This window comes from Nyctereutes procyonoides, unplaced genomic scaffold (assembly GCF_905146905.1).
Source record: "Nyctereutes procyonoides isolate TBG_1078 unplaced genomic scaffold, NYPRO_anot_genome, whole genome shotgun sequence".
Classification (NCBI taxonomy): domain Eukaryota; kingdom Metazoa; phylum Chordata; class Mammalia; order Carnivora; family Canidae; genus Nyctereutes; species Nyctereutes procyonoides.
Window position 1 is genome coordinate 7,182,331 of NW_026575026.1, and position 26,154 is coordinate 7,208,484.

Genomic DNA, 26,154 nt, shown 5'->3' on the forward strand with positions numbered 1-26,154 from the left:
GATTTTATTTATTTACTCATGAGAGACACAGAGAGGCAGAGACAGAGGCATAGGGAGAAGCAGGCTCCCCACTGGGAGCCTGATGCAGGACTCAATCCAGAACTCCAGAATCAGGCCCCGAGCCAAAGGCAGATATTCAACTACTGAGCCCAGGAATCACAATTATTTGAAATTTTTGATGAAAATTTAATGTTTTATTTTCTTATAATCAAGAACTTGAAAAGGGGTGAAAGTAAGTAATGAATCGAGATTAAGGCAATAGGACCCGAAGACCAGGTCATGAAAGTCAACACAAGACTCCAAGAAAGTCCACAGAATGCTTATTATAAATTTAAGGCTTAAAGTTTCTTTCTCTTTTGTTTTTCTCAAGCATTCTTCTACTGAACCCCTATTCACTTTTAGGAATAATATTTTAAAAATTCTAAATACAGAAAGAAAGCACATCTCCTTGAAGAAGTTTCAGAAAATACAGGTAAGTAAAAGGAAGTAATACAAAACACCCATTGTCCCAACACTCAGACAGGACCACTGTAACATTTTGTAATTATTCTTCCAAATTTTCACTGAGGTACTGTATCTAAATTTTTCAGGACTGTTGTATTATCATTCAACTTATTTCTTTTTTAAAATCCAGGTTAAAATATACTTCCTTTTCCATTTTCTCAGAGAAAAAGTAACAGAAATTTGCTGTAGTATTTCATAGAGAAGGGGTGAGAAAGAGAGTGAAAATGACTTTACCTATTGAGCAATTAATATGTGCCAGGCTCTGTACCAGGTACATCACATGTACTTTTTATATTCCACACCATAATTCTATGAAATAGAGATACTCCTTTTTTTTTTGTCCCTGTATTATAGCTAAGAAGTGTGAAGCATCAAAAAACTAATGACAAAATTAATTCAGCAAGAAAATAAAGAAGGAGAATCTGAACCTAAAGAGTGGCTTCAGTCTTTATTTTTTTTTTTAAGATTTTATTTATTCATGAGAGACACACAGAGAGAGGCAGAGACACAGGCAGAGGGAGAACCAGGCTCCCCGCAAGGAGCCTGATGCAGGGACTTGATCTCAGGACCCTGGGATCACGCCCTGAGCCAAAGGCAGAGACACTCAACCACTGAGCCTCCCAGGCGTCCCTTCAGTCTGTATTTGTAACTACCATGCTTGTATATATATTTTAGCTTGTGTGTGTGTGGGCGGGGGGTCAGGGGGAAGGTATTTTAGTCTGTACAAAATATTTTAAACAGGGACCACGTCAAGACAATAATTCTGTAAAACTTTCATAATACATAAGTGAGTCAACTTCGAAGGAAAAACCAGTTGTTTACATTTACATCAAAAGTTTTAAAAATCCTACTAGTGACTCACAGAATTTCCCTTAATTTGGTTGGTATAATCTGATCAATCCAAATTCTGAGATAGCAGAACTCAGAGTTACACACTTGGTAACTGAGCATCTTTTGCATACCTGAGAGTCCAAGTCTTCTCCTTTCATACAAAAATTGGCATCAATGACATTCAGACCCACCAAGAGACCAGCAATTATGGCTCCTTCTTCTTCCATCATGAGGGCATTGGGTTCATAGAATTCACTGTAAGAGAAATCCATGGAATACCAATAATAAAACCTCAAGAATCCAATGATGTAATCTTGAGACAAGCAGAAAATTCTGGCCTCATAGTTAAATATGGATACTATGATAACAGTAAAAAAGTTAAAAAAAAAAAAAAGTATGGGCTTGGATAGTTTGTTTTAGATAACAGGTACATGACTAGACTCTAGCTTTCCAGCTGAAAGAAAAGTGATCAGAATGAGATTTTCACTGAAATGATTACCGATGCTTTCCCCATATATTTGTATTTAAGATGCAAGGCATAATTTTTCGATCTTTAATGGGTCTTTAAAAAATTATTTTGTTTTTCAGAATTTGCCTCAGAGATCTGCTTTATTTATAGGTAGGTGTGTCCTGATACCACAGTTATTTTAATTTGCAATTACATGATAGCTAGTGAACTTGTGTGTATCTTTACATATAAAAGACTTATTTATTTATTTGAGAGAGACAGGGTGTGTGCATGCAGGTGGAGAGAGAGGCAGAGGGAAAGGGAGAGAAATCCTCAAGCAGACTCCCTGCTGAGCACGGAACCTGAGGCAGGGCTTCATCCCCTGACCCTGAGACCACCACCTGAGCTGAAACCAACAGTCTGACACTTAATCAACTGAGCCACCCAGGCGCTCCTCTTATCAATTTTTAAAGTAAAACACCTAATGTGGGGCTGAACTCATGACTGGGAGATCAAGAGTTGCATGCTCTGCTGACTGAACCAGCCAGCTACCCTCCTTTTTATGTTTACTAGCCATTTTGATTTTCTCTTGTGAAATGCCTGTTCAAATCTTTTATCTACTCTTACATTTACTCATCTGTCTTTTTCTTACTGGCCTGAAGAAGTTCTTCACATACCCTGAATATGAATTTGTTGAATATTACAAATATCTCCTTTCACTCCATGGGTTGCCTTTTAATCTTGTGTCTTTTGATGAATGAAGTTATTTATTTATTATTTATTTATTTATTTATTTATTTATTATTTAATTTATTTATTTATTTATGATAGTCATCACAGAGAGAGAGAGAGAGAGAGGCAGAGACACAGGCAGAGGGAGAAGCAGGCTCCATGCACCGGGAGCCCGAAGTGGGATTCGATCCCGGGTCTCCAGGATCGCGCCCTGGGCCAAAGGCAGGCGCTAAACTGCTGCGCCACGGAGGGATCCCAAGTTCTTCATTTTAATGTAGACCAATGTATCCATTTTTTTTACTTTAAAGGTAGAACTTTTTATGTCTTGTTCAAGAAATTTTTGTCTACCTTATATTTTCTTCTAAAAGTTTTACTGTTTTCTTTTTCCCATTTGTATCTATAATCCATCTGGAAATTTGTGTATGCTATTTTAAAATTTAATGTTATATGTCAACTTCCTGTCTTACTGAATGTGGGTACATGCTAAGGTGTCAAAAGCCTTTCTTGTTTTTTGGGGGGGATAACATTTTGGCCTGTCCTGTATATATGCCACAGTGACAGACTGAACATATGTAACAAACATCTATTCTTGATGAGGTGTGGGAGAAGATATTAGTTGAACTACATGAAATTGCCATGAACCAACTGTTTTTGATCTGTAGCAATTTCTTTTTTTTTTTTTTTTTATAAATTAATTTTTATTGGTGTTCAATTTACCAACATACAGAATAACACCCAGTGCTCATCCCGTCAAGTGTCCCCCTCCGTGCCCGTCACCCATTCACCCCCACCCCAACCCTCCTCCCCTTCCACCACCCCTAGTTCATTTCCCAGAGTTAGAAGTCTTTATGTTCTATGTCCCTTTCTGATATCTCCCACACATTTCTTCTCCGTTCTCTTATATTCCCCTTCACTATTATTCATATTCCCCAAATGAGTGAGAACATACACTGTTTGTCCTTCTCCGATTGACTTACTTCACTCAGCATAATACCCTCCAGTTCCATCCACGTTGAAGCAAATGGTGGGTATTTGTCGTTTCTAATGGCTGAGTAATATTCCATTGTGTACATAAACCACATCTTCTTTATCCATTCATCTTTCAATGGGCACCGAGGCTCCTTCCACAGTTTGGCTATTGTGGACATGGCTGCTAGAAACATCGGGGTGCAGGTGCCCCGGCGTTTCATTGCATCTGAATCTTCGGGGTAAATCCCTAACAGTGCAATTGCTGGGTCGTAGGGCAGGTCTATTTTTAATTCTTTGAGGAACCTCCACACAGTTTTCCAGAGTGGCTGCACCAGTCACATTCCCACCAACAGTGTAAGAGGGTTCCCTTTTCTCCACATCCTCTCCAACATTTGTTGTTTCCTGCCTTATTAATTTTCCCCATTCTCACTGGTGTGAGGTGGTATCTCATTGTGGTTTTGATTTGTATTTCCCTGATGGCAAGTGATGCAGAGCATTTTCTCATGTGCATGTTGGCCATGTCTATGTCTTCCTCTGTGAGATTTCTCTTCATGTCTTTTGCCCATTTCATGATTGGATTGTTTGTTTCTTTGGTGTTGAGTTTAATAAGTTCTTTATAGATTTTGGAAACTAGCCCTTTATCTGATATGTTATTTGCAAATATCTTCTCCCATTCTGTAGGTTGTCTTTGAGTTTTGTTGACTGTATCCTTTGCTGTGCAAAAGCTTCTTATCTTGATGAAGTCCCAATAGTTCATTTTTGCTTTTGTTTCTTTTGTTTTCGTGGCTGTATCTTGCAAGAAGTTACTGTGGCCAAGTTCAAAAAGGGTGTTGCCTGTGTTCTCCTCTAGGATTTTGATGGAGTCTTGTCTCACATTTAAATCTTTCATCCATTTTGAGTTTATCTTTGTGTATGGTGCAAGAGAGTGGTCTAGTTTCATTCTTCTGCATGTGGATGTCCAATTTTCCCAGCACCATTTATTGAAGAGACTGTCTTTCTTCCAGTGGATCATCTTTCCTCCTTTGTCGAATATTAGTTGACCATAAAGTTCAGGGTCCATTTCTGGATTCTCTATTCTGTTCCATTGGTCTATGTGTCTGTTTTTGTGCCAGTACCACACTGTCTTGATGACCACAGCTTTGTAGTACAACCTGAAATCTGGCATTGTGATGCCCCCAGCTATGGTTTTCTTTTTTAAAATTCCCCTGGCTATTCGGGGTCTTTTCTGATTCCACACAAATCTTAAAATAATTTGTTCTAAGTCTCTGAAAAAAGTCCATGGTATTTTGATAGGGATTGCATTGAACGTGTAAATTGCCCTGGGTAGCATTGACATTTTCACAATATTAATTCTGCCAATCCATGAGCATGGAATATTTTTCCATCTCTTTGTGTCTTCCTCAATTTCTTTCAGAAGTGTTCTATAGTTTTTAGGGTATAGATCCTTTACCTCTTTGGTTAGGTTTATTCCTAGGTATCTTATGCTTTTGGGTGCAATTGTAAATGGGATTGACTCCTTAATTTCTCTTTCTTCAGTCTCATTGTTAGTGTATAGGAATGCCATTGATTTCTGGGCATTGATTTTGTATCCTGCCACGCTGATCTGTAGCAATTTCAAATTTATATACGATTCAACCTTATACGATAGGAACATAGCAAGAAAAGAACAAAGTTTAACAAGATGTTCATACCTGAGAAGTTCCTTCTTATTGATCAAAGCTTTCATATATTCTGAGAGTTTCTTTTGCATCAATGCCAAACGAAGCCAGGCTCTTCCTCTGCCTACTGGTGTCCTACAGAAACACAGGAACCAAAGAACTAAAAGTAGCAGAGATAGGGGCCATCGTGGGACAGACTCACTTTCTCTTGCTCATAGTGCCCAGTATAACATGCACAGGGAGGTGCTCCTTACAACCTCCTTCATGACATTCCCATGCGAGGAACTCTGGGGGTTGGCTGGGATGAGGGCGCTAGTGGGACTGGTGGTGTGTTAGCAATTCGCCTTCTGAAGAATTAATTATTGACTGAGACTGCAGTTTGAAGGCAAAACCTCTGGGACACCCAACTGAAATGTCCTGGCACATGAACACTGGTTAATCCTATAAACTTAGGGTGGATCATGTAAGCACCCAAATACTAGTAATGTGGACACAGGCCATTGAGGGCTCCATCTGATCAAAGTTAGAGCAGTCTACTTTGGGAAGAGGGTTACTACTCTTTTTTGAGTTCTGAGTCCCCGCGTCAGATCCTGAGGTTCACTTGACAACTGTTTTAATCTGGACTCTCAAACAGCATTGAACACATTCTTTTTCTTAGTCATGTCTAGCATTCTCTCTCCTTAGATCGAATTTCTTGACATTCTGATCCCACAAGTGAAAAAAATAAGACAATGTTTCGTCTCTTAACATGAATATGAACCTCTTTTAAATTCATAATAATTATCTCTCACAGGCATAATTCTCTTAATATTTTATATAAGCAGTTCTCTGGCAACAGCGCCTGTTCATAAATAAGAGTATGCTTTTTGGATTGTTAGGAAATAAATTATTATGGTCATTGTTATCTTTTGTCTTCAAGGAGATAGTTAATATTAATAATATTTCCCTAAGAGAATTCAACCCTAAACTTACTTAAGTCCTGGAAGATCTTTAACACTTGCTGTTATCTCGGCAGCTTCTGGAACGAGCTTTTCTACCAATTCTAGAGGCCCCCAGAAGGATTTATTTTGTCCAAGAAAAGTTTTCTTAGCTAAGGTGATAAAAACAGAATAGTGTTTTAATATTCTTTACAGCATAAACATTCCCTCAACACACCAACACATACATACACTTCTCTCTCAGATGTTCAGTCCTTTTTTTCAGGGAACTAGTCCTGGGTTATCAGAAGCTCTAAAACTATTCATGCATTCAGAACACACAATACTTTGTGACAATCAAAAAATCTCCCACTTCCCAAGACTGTTCTTCCTCTTTCAGGAAGAATTTATAACTAGCCCTATGATATAATAAAACATCCTAAGAATATAGTACTTAAAGCTACGTGGCATTAGTGAAGAAAATGGTCCAATGGAACAGAATATGTAGTCCAGAAGCAGGCTCATATATACTGAGGAGGGAGAAGGGAAGGAAGCAGTAAGACCAGGTCTGGCCCTGAAAAGCTTACGGTTAAATGGAAGAACACAAAAGCAAGAATCAGGGAATCTGAGTTCTAGCACTTGTTCTACCCATTCACTGTGTGACCTTGGACAAGTTACCTCCCATTCCACACCTGTTTCCACCTGCCAAACAGAAAGGCCATATTGGACTAGTGACGTCTGTTCCAGCTCTAGCATTTAGTGATCTGTGTTTTGTAAGCCCTGAATGTCCTTTAATTCAACCATACCCCTGTCCCCATATAGGATGCATTCCAATAGGTTAGTATTATTAATTCAAATCTCTTATTCTTGGGCGCCATAAAGAACTTTTTTTTTTTTTTTTTTTTTTTTGAGCATGTATTGCCAGAATACAGCTGTGTGCACATTTGCATCTGGGGCCCTGGCTCACCCTTCAAGCCGTGTTTCAGGCAGTGCTCCATCACCACGAAGAACTGCTGGAGAGGTGCGTAGTCTGAGTCCAGAGTTCTCCCCAGGTTTAGAGCAGATTCGATCAAGCCCTTGATACTCAGCTTGGCCATATTCATTAGGTTCATGCGTTCGTTAGCCATGAGATAATTAGGATCTATAGCCAAAGAGGGAGAGGATGGACCATGGTTACTGGAAACAGCACATTTAAAAATTCAGCATGTCACTGTGTTGATATTAGCATCAAAAGCACAAAAGCAATGCTGTGTGGGACTGTTGGTCTCTTGGCAGCAATGAAGACGGTGGTGCCAAAGTATACTCTTAGGTTTTATATTCTCTGCCAGGTACTCGTTGTTAAAAAAAAAAAAAAAGATGCCACTTTCCCTTAGGAATATTTTTGATGCAAGTGAGATTACTTATTTTTATCAAATTTCAAGCCTTGAGTACAGTCTTAATATTCTCACCACCACCTCTGCTACCACCTTAACTTGAGTGTCCATCATAAGCTCATTATCGTCCAACCTTCACACTAGTCTCTGAAATTCCACCCTGGCCCTGACACTCATTCTCTACAGGGTGTGAAGGGCTCTAAAAATTAAAGCCAGGGTAGAAAAAAAAAAAAGTACTTAAACTTTGTTCCAAATATACTATTTACATTATTAGCATTACTATTTATGTTAATTACACTATTTAAACTAAGCATTAAATAAACTAAAAATAATTAGCATTAGCTTCCAAATTTTTAAGACTCAGCGTACAGTGTGACAAATTATTTGAGAAGAGGGACTAAGTACCACACAGAACACAGAACAACCCAGGCTCTCACTACCTTCACTTATTGGTGCCTAGCCTGTGCCAGGTACTGTGGGCTGCTTCTGACAGGTACGGTTTCAATCCCTCCTTACAGCAGGTGGCGAGACAGTTAGTGATAGTGCCAACTTACGAATGCAGCTTAAGAGTGTAAAGCTGGTCCCCTGGGCACAGCCAGTAAGAGACAACAAAGCTAGAGTCTAAACCCTGGCTCTCTGACTCCAAAACCCATGCTCTTGACCACTATAATCCACTTGCAAATGAACCTATAACTCCAGTGAATATTTATCCTTCCCTCTTGTTGGTCGCTTTTTTTTAAGATTTTTTTTATTTATTTATTTATTTATTTATTTATTTATTTATTTATTTATTTATTTATTTATTTATGAGAGACACACACACATACACAGAGAGAGAGAGGCAGAGACACAGGCAGAAGGAGAAGCAGGCTCCATGCAGGGAGCCCGATGAGGGACTCGATCCCGGGTCTCCAGGATCACATCCTTAGCCAAAGGCAGGCGCTAAACCGCTGAGCCACCCAGGGATCCCCTTGTTGGTCGTTCTTTTACATGACTATCTTATTTAATTCTTGTGACTCTATCATTAAGTATTGTCCCTTCTTTTAGGGTGGTAAAGGAAGCCCATAAGAGTTTACAGCCCAAGGCCAACCAGTTCATAACTGGCAGAATTACACCTAGACCTGACCCGAGAGCTAATGCATCCTCCCAAACATCAAATATATTATATTCTTTAAAAACTGGAAAAGGCCTAGAGATCTATGAACTATTTTACCTCTTCTTAGGTTGACAAAAAATACTAAAGAACCCATGCTCCACAAAACAAAAAAGCTACAACATAAAAAACAGATTATCTTATTCAAAATGTCCCTAATTTTCTTCATACAATTGTTTTCATTTGTATCTGCTTTCACAATTAAATAAGGGCAATCAAATGCCAAATTCTAAGCTAATCTTCTTCATTAAATTTAAGGACTTGTAGATTTATAATTCCAACTTATAAATCTGGGTTTGTTCTCTGAGGTAATACTTTAAGAGAAATATTTTATTATAAAGTCAGAACTGGTATATATTGTCATTAATTCTTTCTTGCACAACATCTGTTTTAAGACCATCCTCAAGTGACTCTTTGCTCAGGAGAGATCAACTTGTCAAGATCAGAATAAGCTCACAAGGGGACACTGAAATACACACAGAACTACCCCCTAAAAAACCACCATGAGAAACAACCTAATTAGACATTAGTCTCAAACTTTGTTACTGGCATTTATGTGCACTCCAGTGTTTCTAAGACTTGTTTATTTTAGAGAGAGAGAGAGAGAGAGAGAGAGAGAGAGAGAGAGAGAATGAGCGAGCAGAGGGAGGGGGGAGGGAGAGAGAGAATCTTAAGCAGACTCCACTCTGAGTGCAGACCTTGAGGGGGACTTGATCTCACGACCTGAGCCAAACTCAAGAGTAAGCCGCTTAATGGACTGAGTACCTAGGCGCCCTGCACTCCAGTGGTTCTAACCTTCCATAATCACTGGAAGAAAGGAACGGGGTACAGCTGTGTGGGTATACATGAATGTCTGTGAAGAGCTACTAGATTGTCTATTTAACACCTCCAACAGACGGCAAGAAAATTTTGTAAGAGAGCTGGATTTGAGACTTTTGCCAAAAGTGGTGATGGATTTATCCTTCTACACTACGTCATCTCATTCTTCTTATAATCATTAACAAAATGTTCAAGACATCTGTTTGGGGTCTGGGTCTGAGGTGAATAAAATAAACAGATATGAGCTAATACCAAGGGAAACTAAAGTCTTAATACCTTGTACTTTATTAGTATGCTGCTATACCCCGTTGGAATGAATCTACACCAAACACAACCCACTCATTCTTTAGAAAATATTGCTCTCAACTTTGGTACTACTGACATTTTGGGCCAGATAATTATTTTTTGTGGGGGCTGCTCTGTGTATTAAGTTTAGCAGCAACCCAGGCTTTTACCCACTAGGTGTCAGTAGTAGCACCCTCTAGTTCTGACCAGCAAAAATGGCCCTAGATCGTGCCAGGTGCCTGTCCCTTGGGAGACAAAATTGGGCTCCCCCTCCATTGAGAACTACTTCTCTAAACAAATAAAAGACAAAAATCAGGGCAATTTGACAATTAGGCATAAAAGTTTAAAAGAATTTACTGCTCATTATTATTTAATGCAAAAACTAAAATTATTATTTAATGTTTATTATTAACATCATTTTTGTGTTGAAGAGTAGACAAGAGTATGGGCACTGCAAATAATTTTGATTACATTTTCTGGTTAATGCTAATGCAAACTAATGAAAATAGTTTTTATTACTATTACTTAAAATTATTTTTTTCCATTTTGTAATGTTGGCTACTAGTAATGATCACTAAATCATTAACTTGTCATAGGAATAAAAAATATTCAATCAGTTTACTTGTTTTAAATTGTACTCAAATATAAAATGATTTTGCAGAACGAACATATGCTGTTAAAAAGGGCTGTAGTGACACAATGAGAGCATGGAAGTCCTGAGGGGCAGGTTCTTGTTCTGGTTTTTGATATGTGTGTATTATGTGAAATTGCTGATTGTGTGAAAATTCATTGCGCTGAATAGCTGAATATTTACAATGTGATCTTTCCGTATATTTTAACTATAAAAGGTTTCTTTTTAAGGTTTTGATAAATTGTATAGGCCAGAAAACTATTTTTAAAATGCATGACTTTCCCAGTGTCATTAGTCATATTTTTTATGAGAAAAATATCCAAAATTAAAATGTTTAACGATGCTAACACTTAACACTATTATTCCAAAACTGAACTTTTGTTCATTCATTATTTATTTTCAATAAATACTGAACATCTACTGTGTATTAGATACTATATTTAATGCTGGGATTCCAGAGATAGAAGACCTAGTTCCTGACATCAAAGTGCTTACTATTTATCAAACTTGGGTTAGGCAGATGTCTGGAGAACAAAACTGGGGAGCTTACAGAGAAAACCTGAAATTTCACAATAAACATTATCATCTTTGACAAAGATCAATTTTATTCCAGGACAAAAAAAAATTTTATTCCAGGACAAATAAAACTAAAATATTTTTATATTAGGTCAACTATAGCCTTTCTATGGAATCAAATGTACATTTTATATAATTTTTGAAGGCTAAGATACTAGATGTGATATTAATATAAAATTTCAGGAGGCTATATGTAAGTCCAATACAATTTCCTATTCCACTGGATCTGGAAAGGTTTGAGAAGCAGTGCAAATGTACTACAATAAGAACACTAACAAAAGTATACACAAAATATTACAGGAATATGCACAGAAGAAAGGTACCTCACCTGGTCCCCTTTTCCTTTCATGCATAAAGGGCAGGTAATGTAGACATAAGTTCTCAGAGGAGAAGGCTTTTTTTTTTTTAATTTTTTTAAGGCTTATAAGAGATGTTTATTCAATCTGTAGCATTTTGAGGAAATTAAGAAATATCCATTAACATGGCTATTACTTGACATTGTCCTGAGGGTGGTAGAGGAATGCAATTAAAGAAGATAAAGAAATTACAAACATATAACCTGTGAAAGAGTAGGTCAAATATTACTGCTCTCACATGATCTGATTTTATATCCAGAAAATCAAACAAAATCTGTACAAAAATATACAAATTCACAGAGGTAGCAGAGTTCAAAATTAATATACAGAAATCATCAGGAGGGATGTCTGGGTAGCTCAGTCGGTTAAGTGGCCAACTCTTGATTTTGGCTCTAGTCATGATCTCAGGATTGAGCCCAACCTTGGGGCTCTGTGCTCAGGGAGGAATCAGCTTAAGGATCCTCTCCCTTTGCTCCATCCCCTGCTCACGTGCATTCTCTCTAAAATAAATAAATCTTAAAAAAAAAAGTCATCATTATGTGCCATATATTTCAGTACCAGAGAATAAGACTTTTGAATTCAGTCTTTTTTGTTTTTTAATTGTATTTATTTATTTGACAGAGAGAGAGAGAGAACACAAGCAGGAGGAACGGGAAAGGGAGAAGCGAGCTCTCCGCTGAGCAGGGAGCCTAATGTGGGCTCAATTCCAGGACTTTGGGATCATGACCTGAGCTGAAGGTGGATGCTTAACTGACAGCCTCCCAGGTACTCCTGAATTCAATCTTAAAGGACCAAAAGACAGTTAGTCAGATGAGGGGGTAAGTGTAGAGCTGGGAAGGGAGCAGGATGAAAGGTCGGGCAAAGGTGCTCAGGTATGAGAGAACTTGGTACAACAGGAAAACGTGTCAGAAATGTATGGTGCATATAAGTGAATGCTGTGAGAAGAGATGAGGGAAAACAGGTAAAGGAGAGACTGCTCAGGATCTTTATTAAGGAGTATGAATTTTACCTTAAAGTCAAAGATTTTAATGAGAGGTGTTATGTCACAGATTTGAATTTTAGAGGAGCCATTCTCATAGCTGTGTGGAAGATGGATTGGAAGGGTGCAAGAACTCAAAGCTGCAGAGCAAGTAAGGGTCTAATGCAATAATTGGAGAGAGAAATGGCAGGGGGTGGAACTAGAGCAGTTGGTGCTGTGTGGAAGGGGGAAATAGCTTTGGGGGACATTCCAGGGGTAGAATGGCAGGATTTCAGGACTTGATGACCACTTGGATGTGAGAGAAGGAGGGAAGTACGGAGAGTAAGTCCTATGTTTTGGTGAGCAGATAGATGCTGGCACAAAGCACCTTGGTAGGGAACAGAGCAGGAGCAGTGGACTAAACAAACTGTACAAAAGTAACTCCAGTTACAATAATAAACTCTATCAATTGATTTCCAAACCAAAGTTCTTTCAAGAACATGTAGATCTTCATTATAGCTCTTCAAGACTGTTAATTTCCATATGAGGAAAATTTTAATGAACTTTACAGAGTAATGAGGCTCACTTTGTTAACAGTGATGACAAAAGTGAACCCAAAGTCATGTAGCTAAGAGTGACACCGAGTCACACTGCTCTGCATACCCATCATCTGACCAAGACCCTATTTAACTCTTTAGTGCAATGACTAATGTTCATAGAGAGAAATCTTGAAATGTTTTATGAATAATTGACGAAAAGTTCAGTTATACTTAACATAAGTCAAAATTAAGCATGTTATATTGTACCCAATTTTTGTTAAGGTGGGAATTATTCATATGTACAAGCAGTTACTCTTTAGAACTTCCTGGTTATCTGACAGGTCAAAAATTTATCCCATATGAGAAACAAATATTGTCATATGGAGTTTTTCCAAAGATACCTAAGAACATTAATATGAGATTAAAAATGACATACTAACGGAAAGATACAGAAAGGAAAGCTTACTCTGTGTTCAGAATGTCTGAAGACCAATAATTCCTAAATAAATCTATTTTGAACTATTTTGGTAATATTTCTTGGAGTATAAAACTGGTGCAAAATGAGGTGTCCTTGAGAGTGAAAGAAATTGATGAAAGCACTAAAAAGATCCTGTAATAAAACACCATTTAACTAGTCTGATGACACGTATTTGTACAAGAGAATCAGGAACTTTTTACTCGATCCTCATTTAAAAATAATCAATAGGAGACCCTGGCTTGCTCAGTTGGTAGATCGTATGACTCTTGATCTCAGGGTTTTAAGTTCGAGCCCCATGTTGGATGTGAGATTACTTAAAAACAAAATCTTAAAAAAATAATAAAAATAGAGCATTAGGCAAAGAAACTTCAATCCAGCTGAGAAGCCATTGCAATTTCCCAACTATAATTCCCAGCTTTTAGGTGATGAAGGAACCTGTGTACTCCCGCATTCGGAAATTCAAATGGTACGTTTTTCTCTGGCAACTCTTTCGGGTCTAATAAAGTATTTTCGGGATATTTCAAAAAAATTAAAAATAATCAGAAGAGTCTTTGGACCCTTAGATTACCTATATATCTATGTCCATATCTACTTAGTCTCCTTAATGCCATTCCAAATATTATATAAACTTAAAGAGGAAATTCACTTAATGTACTTTGTTAAAATCAAGCTTTATCAGCAGAAAGATTATAGCCACCTATTAATCTTAATCACCTATTTGCAACAATTACCTATATGATACCAAACAAGGAGTCTTACTTCTTTGGGGCCTCAATTTCCTCATATGTCAAATGAGAAGGTTAAGCTTGTTCAATAATTCTTTCATCTTACTGAAACAATACACACCCGTATCAGTCACAATGACTCACTGCAGCACCAATTCTCAAGGCGGGGGTGGGGGTGTGTGGGGGGGTGCGAGTATCCCTGGAATGGAGAGAAACAACATGGCTTACAAAACCCCACCAACGACTCTGATACCAAATGAACTAGATCCTCCCCATTGAACATACGGCCCTGGCATCAACACTGGCATCACCTGGAAGCTTTTAGAAATGGGAAACCTTAGGCTCCAATGTACCACTGAATCAGGTTCTGCACTTTAACCAGACCCCAGGGTCATCTGCATGTGCATTAAACTTTGGGAAACACTGACCTAGATGACTCTTCAGCTCCAGCATTATCATAATTCCATGATTTCAGAGACTGCTTCCTCCAGGGCAACCAATAAATACAGACATCAGTGGAAAGCCCCAGGAGGAAGCTATAATAAAGATTAGAACAGAAATAAGCAGCACATTAAAGCACTGAGAAAAATCAATAAAACCCAAAGTTGATTCTTTGAAAAGACCAACAACACCGACAAACATCTAGCTTGAGTGACCAACAGAAAGACAGAAGATTCAAATTTCCAAAATCAGGAAGGAAGAGGAGGCATGTTGACCCTATAAAAACAAAAAGGATTATAAGGGAATACTATTTAATTGGCAATTGTATGCCCAAATATTAGACAACCTAGATAAAATGAACAATTTCTAAGAAAAATACAAACTGCCAAAACTAACTTGAGAAACAGAAAATCTATAACAAGATACTGAATTTGAAATTGAACCTCATATGAATATAGATGCAAAACCCTCAATAAAGTACTTGCAAACCAAATCTAGCAACATATAAAAAGGATTATACAACAGAACCAAATGGTTTTTTAGATGACACCAAAAACACAAGCAACAGAAAAAAATTAACTGGATTAAAAAGAATAATAAAAAAAATTTAAACTGGATTTTGTCCAAATTAAAAACATCTGTGCTTCAAAGGATATCATTAAGAAAATGAAAGGCAACCCATGAAATGGGGGGTGGGTGGGTGGATATCTACATATTATATCCAGTATCTCCAATATACAAAGAACTTACAATTCAACAAAAGATAAATAACCCAGTAAAAAGGAATGGGCAAAGGATTTGAATAGGCATTTCCTTGGAGAGGATATGCAAATGGCTAATAAGTACATGAAAAAAATGCCATTAGGGAAATGCAAATGAGATACCAGTCCACGTTCACTAAGATGGATATAATTTTTTTGAAGATTTTAAGAGAAAAATAACAATTGTTGACAAGAATCTAAAATGGTACAACAGCTTTGGAAAACAGTCTGGCAGTTCATTTTTCAAAAGGTTAAACCGTAGTCACCAATATGACCTAGCAATTCCACTCTTAGGTATATACCCAAAAGAAGTGAAAACGTATGTCCATATAAAATTCCTAAGTGGATGTTCATAACAACTGTACTCATAATAACCTAAATGTGGAAGTGGCCCAAATGTCCATCTATCGATGAATGAATAAAATATAGTATGTATGATGAGATATTATTCAGAAATAAAAAGGATTGGGATCCCTGGGTGGCGCAGCGGTTTGGCGCCTGCCTTTGGCCCAGGGCGCGATCCTGGAGATCCGGGATCGAATCCCACATCGGGCTCCTGGTGCATGGAGCCTGCTTCTCCCTCTGCCTCTGTCTCTGCGCCTCTCTCTCTCTCTCTGTGACTATCATAAATAAATAAATTTAAAAAAAAAAGAAATAAAAAGGATGAACTATTGATAAATGTCCTATTATGCCTGAACCTTGAAAACATTACGCTGGAAGCCAGGCACAAAAGGCCTCATATTTAATGACTTTGTTTATATGAAATGTCCAGAACAGGCAAAACTATAAAAACAGAAAATAGATTAGTAGTTGCCAGGATCTGGGGAGAAGAGAGAACAGAAGTCAATGTTAATGGGTACAGGGTTTCTTATAGAGTGTTGAAAATATTCCGGGATTGGGTAGTGGTGATGGATGCCCAACTCTGTAAACATACTAACAACCACTGAACTGTATAGTTTAAAGTGGTGACTCTTACAGTATGTGAATTCTCTCTCAATAAAGCTGTTCTTCAACACAATTAGAGACTTACAGGAGGGGAGGTGGGCAGGGGGATGGGTTAAGTAAATGATAGGTATTAAGGAGGGTACTTGTAATGAGCACTGGATGTTGATCTAAGTGATGAGTCCCTAAATTCTTCACCTGAAACTAATATTACACTCTATATTAACCAACTGGAATTTAAATAAAAAGCTGGAAATAAAATGAGGACAATAAAAGTATAAAAAGTAATTTAAAAAAGTAAAAGAAACCCCAGAGACTTAGAGTCTTGTGTGGATCCTGATTCAAACAAACTAACTGAAAAGAGACATATTTGAGACAAGCAGCCTTTGAAAATGTGCTGAATAAATATTAGGTACTATTAAGAAATTATTGTTAATCTTGTTAGGTGTCATACTGAAGTATCTGGGAATGGAGAGGCATAGTGTTTGGAGTTTCCTTTAAAATAACACATCTTCGGGGATCCTTGGGTGGCTCAGCAGTTTAGCACCTGCCTTTGGCCCAGGGTGCAATCCTGGAGTCCCGGGATCGAGTCCCGAGTCAGGCTCCCGGCATGGAGCCTGCTTCTCCTTCCTCCTGTGTCTCTGCCTCTCTCTCTCTCTCTCATGAATAAATAAAAAAATAATAAAATAAAATAACACATCTTCAAGATATGATGGGGTTACATCCCAATAAACCCACTGTAAGTTGAAAATATAAGTTAACCAATGCATTTTAATACACCTAACCTACCGAACTTTATGTTTAGCCTTGTCTCCCTTAAATAAGAACCTCTGATTTCTATGTGCTTGGTCAGAAGCAGGGGTGACAACCTAGCCTTCCCTCCAGCCGTTACCCTCTCCTAACCCTTGGCAACTATTATTTTCCATTTTTATAGTTTTGTCACTTCAATAATATTATATAAATGCAATCACATAGTATGTACATTTTTAAATTGGCTTCTTTCCCTCCACTCAGCAATAGTTCCTTAGAGATTCATCCAGGTTGTTGGGGGTATCAATAGTTTGTTCCTTTTTATTGCTGAGCAGTATTCCACTCAGAACCTTTCTGAATTCTGCAGGCCTCACTTCCCTCATCTGTGAAATGATAATAGAGTTTTGAAGACTAAACAAATATCTGCATGTTAAGTATTTAGAAATGCTTAATCTGGGTAATTGCAATTTCAGTCTGTTTCAGAGGCTAATTAGTAATAAGTACAGAAGGAATTTAATATTTATTGAGAAACTAAAGATAGCAAACTGTGTGTTTTTATTACTTCATTTAATCTTCAGAATTTTCTAGTGAGTTTCCAATCTTTTAGGCACAAATTAATAGTATACAATGAGATGGGATGCCAGATAATTGATCAGTGTTGAAAGCAGGATACTTTCTACTTTAAGAAGGCACTTCATGGGATCCCTGGGTGGCGCAGCGGTTTGGCGCCTGCCTTTGGCCCAGGGCGCGATCCTGGAGACCTGGGATCGAATCCCACATCGGGCTCCCGGTGCGTGGAGCCTGCTTCTCCCTCTGCCTATGTCTCTGCCTCTCTCTCTCTCTGTGTGTGACTATCATAAATAAATAAAAAAAAAAAAAAAGAAGGCACTTCATATTCTATTAGACAGGAGTTACAGACACATTGACTGTAAAACCAACCATCACTTTAAGAAATCGGATCACCAGAAAAAACTTCAATCTTGCAAAATTTAGAACAAAACAAAACCCCAAAGCTAACAGTTCAAATCTGCAACTTCCTAGGGTCTGTTATTTTAAAGAGCAAATTTTCAGGAGGCTGGAAACCAATGTTAACACTTCCTTTACTAAAAAACCAACTGTTATGACACATTCATAATAACAGACGAGAAACAGAATTGAAATAGCTCAGCAGTGAAAGTTTTCTGAAAAGATCTGAGCCTACAAACATCGTCAGCTTTCTCAGGGTCTGAAACTGAGATTCACCCCAGTCCCTAAGCTGCTAAGTGTGTTATATGTGGGCAACACTCCTTAACTCATGTTTATTTTTGTTACAAGTACTCATTTTTATAAAAATTCTTAAGTTATATAATAGTACAGTAAAACTCTAACATTTCATGTAACGGAAATAAGGCAAGAGAAACAGAAAATAATAATAAAAAAGGGATGAAATGACTCAAAAAAAGTTAATGAGTAAAGCTATTTCCCTTCCTCATTCTGATTTCTTTAAAAACTACATTCCAGAAAGACTTGTCTGTAAATACATTCTTGAAATATTACCATACACCATGTGACTGCTAATCTACTAAGATCATCAAAATATTGAGACAGTTCACATCTTCTGGGTTTTTAATGTGCTATTATGTTATAACTCATCTTATTTCCCTTTCTGATTTCATCTATGATAATCATTCACAAAAATTCCCACAAAAACAAAATGAAAAGAGGCAGCTTACTATCACACAAGGCTTGATTCTTCAAGTAGTACTTTGTATTAAAGAAATGGAATTTTACCAGGGTGAGTCCTAGGGAAGAAGTTTCAAGAAAGGCATAGATTTGTTGGCTTTTATGCAGCATTTTTCTTTAGTACCTAGTCTATTAAAGGAATCAAAACCTTACACTTGTGTTGTACAAGGTAAATAACAACAGCTAACATAATAGTAAATGCTACTCACTGAATGAATCCACACCCTCCTCTTCGTTTTTCTTTCTCTATGAACTGTCAATCACCTATGTAATACTGATTTTTTTTCATTGAATTATAAGTAACTAGTTACAATACAAGCAGAATCAGAGATGGAATAAGGACAGCTTGACTATAGAAAACACATGAAACTCGGAATAATTTACTCATTCAAAGTTAAGTGCTGAAGAAGAAACTAATGGGCATCAGTGGCGACAGAAACTACTGGGCATCAGTAGTCTTGCCTGGTATGACCAAACAGACTGAGCACAGTACCACCCCAGGTCTCACACAGATACTGAGAAGTTTAAGACCTGTAAGGATTTTACACTTGAGTAGGACGATAAACACACCAGAAGTAGAGGACAAGTAAAGAGCCTTAAGCTCCAACGCAGGACGTGAGTGAATGGAGACCTGAATGTGGGCCATGGCTGTCAAGGAGCAGTTCCTTAGCAGAGCTCCCATCTGGACTGAGGTGGGGGGAACTTGGTGGTGGGGAGAGGAGGGTAGTACACTTCCAGGGGTAAGGCTGCAGGGACCAGGCAGGAGGAGGCTGATGCACTATGCACAGGCAATGAAAAGGTCAGTGTGCACGCAGGGCAGGGGATGTGTATGTGCTCAAGCCGGGTGGGGGTGTCGGTGGGGTAGGCACACAAACACGACACACTTTAGTACTCAGGCAAAGTGGGAGATACAGTGAAGCCTAACTTCAATTTTTCTATTTTTATTATAAAATGTGTGAATTACCTTGGGCTCCCTAAAGTTAGGTGCCCCTTACAGAAGAAACAATTCTTATTAGGGGGACTTTCTATTTTGGAACACATGTGCTACTTTTGAAAGTAATTCCACCAGGAAGTAATGCTATGACAGGACCAAGCTCCAAGTGCTTAATGTTATGGAAATCTACAAATCTGAACAGCATTCCAGACTGGATACTTCAGATTCCTGGGATCTGTTTGTTTTTGACTACTGTGGAATTAACAGGAATATACATTTTCACGAATGATAAAAAGATTTACATCTTCCCAACAAATAAATGAAAAAACAGCCAAAAAAACTGATATATTTTGATATAAAGTCCCCTTATACATGTTTAACAAATATCCTAAAGGAACAGCATAAACATATATTTATGACACTTTACTTGGAACCACAGGAGAAAGATTTTTAAATGCAAGATTCTGAAAAGCCTAATCCTGTACAAATGAAGTACCTGTATGGTAAATCTGGCAAATATTTTTATTACTCCAGTTATTGCCATGGGAAATAAAACCAAAGCTGACAATCTGGCTTATGGAAAACGATCAAAAGGTGGTTAGAAATTAAAAAAAAAAAAAAAAAAAAGAAAGAAAGAAAGAAAAAGATAGGAAAAAAAAGCTGAAAGATGTTGGTGTGGCACGCACCTTCTGTATCATCGCGCATTTGCTCCACCAAATCTGTCAAATCCTCCCAAGAGTCTTTGCAAACGGCAAAAAGAAAGGAAAAGAAAGATAAAATGTCATGCAAGCCAAGAAAGAAAAGTGCTATTAAAAACAAGGTTTCAAAAGGGATAACTGAAAGGGAGATTTCCTAGAATGCTTTCAGCTTAACCTAGAGATTAACAGTGAAAAGGGCTGGGAACATACTCAAGGAAGAATAATATGTCACTAAGCAGAGATATCAACTAAGACTATTAAATCTGTTCCAAAGCTAAAACAATTTCAGAGTTTCTAATGAAAGGAAACAAAGATTTTTTTCTAAAAAAAAGCAAACATATCCCATAAAAAAGTAAGATTTTTTTTCCATTGAAAATCAAGACTAGACTGTTTGTATCTTTAAGTGTATACAACATTGACTTCATTCAACATTTATTTTGACCACTTCAGTGCTGAAAAATATGTGGAATGCTTTTTAAGATTCAAAGCAAGTATCATGATACAAACTAGTGACTTTTCTTAAAACAACCAAAGCCTTCCCACTCCCATAGTTCTTCCCCAAACCAAAAATAAAGAAGATGCTGCTTTGAAGACAGACAAAATAAGTCACTTATAATTCAATAAAGATGTCTATTCAGTTTAAAAGTACAGTACTCTCTCCTTTTACTATAAATTCAATGTTCTTGTACACAGAATATTCCATGTGAGGCAAAAAAGGACAGGAAAGAACATGGAAGATTACAAATAGACATTTCTGTGTCTTAAAGCTGTAAGATGACTATTTGGAAGTAAATTTTGAGAACCTACAGAAATTTTTTTAAAAGTACACTAGCTTCATCCTTCAGGAATTCTGAAGCTATTATACTGTATACAACTGCAAGATTCATATGCAAACTCACAAAATCATGTGAGTTTCATTATGTGTAACATGCAGCAAATAAAAATAAATTATCAGAGGAAGAAGCATAACAAAAATGAGAAAATGGGCAAACAATACTCTGTCCACAGCAAGCCTTCCTTCTTGAAAAATTTATCACAGACCACCAGCAAAGGGTCTGAAGCAGTAACTCGGAATTATCACCTAGGAAAAGAATTTATCATTTGTCCTGCTTTCTCACTAGTATGTTAAATTATCACTGTAATTTAATTGGTTAATTTTTAGTTCTGATGTAGTTTGGTGATTTTTTAAGAGTACATTCTAGTGTTAAATAAATATATAGTTATAAAAATGTGTAAAAATGATACAAATACAATAAAATTTAGATTCAGAAAACAGGGAAGCAGATGAGGATCTAATAATGTGATATGTGATTAAAGCAGCACTTTTTGGGAAAGCTATATATAGACTGTTGGTTAGGCCAGACATGGGGACAGATAATATAAGAAGAATGAACGTATCGATAACCTTTGGCACTTTTATTGTCTCCCAATTCAAAAGCCTAGAAATTAATAATTAGAAAACCAAGCATAGGAGTAGTACACAGAAATCAAGGATTAAATCCCTAACTTGTGACACATCACGGGGTTCAGAGAACAGACTCAGGAGCCGAATCCCTAGGGCTGATGTCCCAGCTCTTCCCCTAATGGCCATGTGACCTTGTCCCCTACTTCATCTTTTTCCTCAGTTTTTTCATTCTACAAAACAGGGAAAAGAACAGTACCTATCCTATAGCACTGTTATGAGGAAAAAAGAGTAAGCACAGGCCCAAATCCTTCATATTATTATTTTCTAACCAAATATATTTTGAAATTCAGATTATTCTTTTAATTTTTATAAAGGTAAAATGGTAAATACTGAGGCCAAAAAAACATCAGACAGGACCTAGGGCAGTACTTTACAATCAAGCACATTAATATTCCTGCAGGAAATAAATGAATATTCAAATTAAATATGATAAAGACTATAAATAGCCTCAAATAAATTCATGTTTTAGCAGCAAATGCGTTTAGGCTAATTTATGATACATGCGGTTTTCAGAGCTTTTTGGATTCTGCAGTTGTGAATATGTATGCATAAAGCACTAAGATAGTGTTTTTGTTTTTAAAGATTTTTAATTTATTTATTCATGAGACACAGAGAGGCAGAGACAGAGGCAGAGGGAGAAGCAGGCTCCCTGCAGGGAGCCCGATGCGGGACTCGATCCCAGAACTCTGGGATCATGCCCCGACCCAAAGGCAGATGCTCAACCACTGAGCCACCCAGGCGTCCCTAGGGGTAATATTTTGCTGCTTTTGAGTATGTTTTGCCCGATCTAAAAATCTATATTAACTTTAATTTGTATCATATAATACATATTCATAAATTTCAGAGAGCAGTGATCTAAAGGTTTGCTGATAGAGAAGATAGGCCTGCATTAAAATTTTCCTACAGATAATGCATAATTCAGACCTGTACCAATCAGAACTATGTCAAATGTGCACTGCAAACATTAAAAAATAAAGAGAGCTTCCAAAGTTACTCCAGCTAAACAGACAGCCTCAGTTCCCACCCAGAACACTGATTGACAAGGTAAGAAGTTGCATAGCTTGGAAATGCCAAATCGGCCTGCCATTGTGTGTGGTGCCCTGAGTCTGGTGATGAAACATTAGGACCGTCACTCCACTCTGAACACTTGGACTAAATGGTTAGAAATGCTGCACCTGACAGCCTCAGGAGATGCACATGAACAAAGACATTTTTTAAGTAAAGGGATAAGAGACAAGGCTGGAACTGTACAAAGTCCCCAAATTAGGAAGCATAGCTTATTGGAGGTTCAATGAACTATCTTCTCGGCTATCATTCTGTTTGGGGTCTAAGAATGAGTAAGTCAGTAGACCAGGTAGTACTGTAAAATATTTGGTCAGTGGCAATGGCAGTGTGATCTGACAGAAGGGGCCTTGGCTTTGACATTGATACAGATTTAGGGTGGGGCCTGGGCCCAGCGTAGTACCCTATTTTTCCTTTGGATGAGGGTATTAGCTGAAGCTCCTTCTCATTAAGAAATGCCTGAATGAACTCAAAGTGCCTCTCCATTGTTTATGTATCCAGGCTGTGAGATCTCTCTTCTTGATAGATTCTTTTTTTTCTGGGAGTGTCCTTACTATAGACAACCAAGTTAGAGTCAAGTTTAGAGATAAATGTAACCAAGTTACACTGTCTCCTTGAAGCTAGGTGGCTCTGATTTAAAAAGTGTATTACAGTTACTTGGGGAAAAGCCTTCCGAAACCCCAACTACTGATCATAAATAGCCCTTTAAAGGACTGCTGTGAAAATAAAAGCTAATTAATTTAAAGCACTTAGCACACCTCAGGTATTCAATGTCAACTTTACCTTTACAAGAAACCAACACGTGCCCTATATTTTCATTTGGTTACAAGCTGTATTCTTCTAAGTATATCTGCCATAATTAAAAAAGAAAATAGACTGTAATGTAAAAAACAAAATAAACCCCAACTAAACTAAATAATAAACATGGGGGAGAAAACAAGTCAACATAAGCAGACCAAATGATAAGTTTAACAGCCAAGGTGTTGTTAAAATAACTAATAATACATTTGCTTAGTAATACAAAAATTAGTGAAGGAATTATCAAACTGATTTTAAAAAAAACGCTAAGAGGTTCTGTTCTAATAAACCAGTAATTGAGGTCAAGATCTCTTTTCCCCACAATAATAACAAAAATATCAGGAAAGAAACACAAATGATCCTGAAAAAAGTAACATTAAGTGACTGTGATCCTGTGCTTTATAATAAATATTTGGTCTTCCTCCCAAGTGCCTGGCACAGGGCTCCTAGAACCCTTGTAAATTCCTAAGTGATAAGAGCACTAGGGGCATTTCCTGTTCTAATGAGGTGACTCTTGGTGGGCTCCTGGATGGGGGCTGGTCCCCAGAAAGATCAAGCCATGATTATAAGCTTGGAATTTTCAGCCCCACTTCCCACTTCTTTAGAGACGGGAGAAGGGCTAGAAATGGAGTTTGTTGATCATGCTTATGTGAGGAAGCCTCATAAAATTCCAATAGTATGGAGTGTAAAGCTTTCCAGCTGATGAACACATCTACCTACCAGGAGGATGACATACCCCAAATCTACCAGGAAGAAGCTCCTGCATTTGGAACCCTCCCAGACCTCATCCTATGTATCTCTTCATCTGGGTTATTCCTTTAATAAACTGGCAAACTTACATTTTTCCTTAAGTTCTGTAAATTATTCTAGCAAATAACTGAATCTAAGGGGAAAGAGCTCATGGGAACCTCTGATTTGTAGCCAAGTTGGATAAAAATTGTGGGTAACCTGGGGATCTACTACTTGTAATTAGTATTTGGAGGAGAGGCACTTTTATGGGGCTGAGGCTTTAACTTTGGGTGACACTATCTCCAGGTGGATAGAGTCAGAACTGAGAAACCGTAGGATACGTAGCTGGTGTCACAAAACTGCTTGGTGTTCAACTCCCCCCCCGCCCCCCCACACACCCACTTGGTGACCAGAAGTGTCAGAAGTAAAATGTTCTGTGTGAAAGGAGAAAGATACAAGAGAAATACAGGCTTTCCTAATACAGTTATTAACATCCAAGCCATTGAATATTTAGTATGTATACTAAGCAAAGGATTTTACTAAGGCAGTAAGTCTTGTTTATACAGAAGTCACAAAAAGGAAACATCCAGACACTGTCCTTGAGAACTAGGTAACTGTGGCACAAGGTAAAAAGGAATTGGTATTAGAGAGATAAGAGAAGATGAAATAGATTCCTAAGTCAGGTGAGCAGCTATGGGACACTGGAAGGCTAGGGAGGCCACAGGCTGATAGGGACTGAGGGGATGAAGAAAGGGGGCCTCCCCACATCAGTAGACCCTCTGCCACCTTGCCTGGGCAGAAATAATCATGAGGTTTCTTTTTTTTTTTATTTTAAAGATTTTATTTGTTTATTCATGAGAGAGAAAGAGAGAGAGAGAGAGGCAGAGACACGGGCAGAGGGAGAAGCAGGCTCCATGCAAGAAGCCTGATGTGGGACTCGATCCCGGGTCTGCAGGATCAGGCCCCGGACTGTAGGCGGCGCTAAACCGCTGAGCCGCAAGGGCTGCCCAATCATGAGGTTTCTGATACCTTCAACTGGGAAGCTTGCTGCCCACAGGACTAGACACTATAGAATTCTCAAATGAAATCTAGTCCACATTCTGCATTTTACAGCTGTAGGAGACAGAAAAGAGAAATCTCAGCAGCCTTTTCATCCCAGAAAACAAACTCCAGTAACCACAGAAAACCATGAAATTTCTCATTGCACATTTAACAGTAAAACGCATTCTCTCCTACTTAGGATATTGTCATTAGCTTAAAGGAAATACACCAGGTAAAATACAATCATGCGCTCTAAATCAACTGTCTTAAAAAAATATCTCAATTGTCTTAAAAAAAAAAAAACACACACACACAACTGTTTCCTTTGGAAAGTCCAGATTTTAGTACTGCGAGAAACCACAACCAACTGCAGTAGCGGAAGACAAAACTAAATTGCAAAGTAGCAGCCAATATGAAAGTTCATGACATGCCATACTGTTAAAAAAATTTTTTTAATGCTTATGGCAGCTTGGAAATGTATCTAAAAAACTAAAATATTTTACTATTTGACCCAGAAACTCCACGTCTAAAAAAGAAAATTGATAAAGTGTTCAAATTATAAACCTAACGATGTTTATAATTGTCAGTGGTGGCCAGACTTAGAAACAACCTAAAAGTCTGTAACAAGGAAGTCAAAGAAATTATGGCATATCCAAAAAAGGTGATACCGGTTTCTATTTACTGATGTGGAAGGATACTGCAGAGGAAAAAAGGCGGGTCACACACCACAGAATGGTATGGTTTTTACATGTAAAAAAACTGTGAGTGAAACTCTACCTATAGTTATTTAAAAAGAGAATCTGGTTCCTAAATGTTATCTGTGGTTATCAATAGGTGCTTGAACTTTAGGTGAGTTCTA

General features: G+C 37.7%; 1 protein-coding gene across 8 annotated transcripts in view; it reads right to left on the reverse strand.

Annotated features, from left to right (window-relative positions):
* RUFY3 (RUN and FYVE domain containing 3) overlaps nucleotides 1-26,154 on the reverse strand; it is a 72,309-nt gene that overhangs the window by 23,828 nt on the left and 22,327 nt on the right. For 4 of the 8 annotated variants that reach the window (XM_055315305.1, XM_055315302.1, XM_055315303.1 and 1 more), the window contains exons 2-5: nucleotides 7,027-7,200; nucleotides 6,115-6,232; nucleotides 5,176-5,277; nucleotides 1,467-1,590 (exon numbers count right to left, since the gene is read on the reverse strand). In XM_055315305.1, the coding sequence (XP_055171280.1) occupies nucleotides 1,467-1,590; nucleotides 5,176-5,277; nucleotides 6,115-6,232; nucleotides 7,027-7,186 (504 nt within the window). In that variant the 5' untranslated portion in view covers nucleotides 7,187-7,200. Of the gene's footprint in view, nucleotides 1-1,466; nucleotides 1,591-5,175; nucleotides 5,278-6,114; nucleotides 6,233-7,026; nucleotides 7,201-11,224; nucleotides 11,265-20,188; nucleotides 20,243-26,154 lie in introns of those variants that run through there. The other 4 variants (XM_055315300.1, XM_055315301.1, XM_055315306.1 and 1 more) reach the window with 2 other exon arrangements.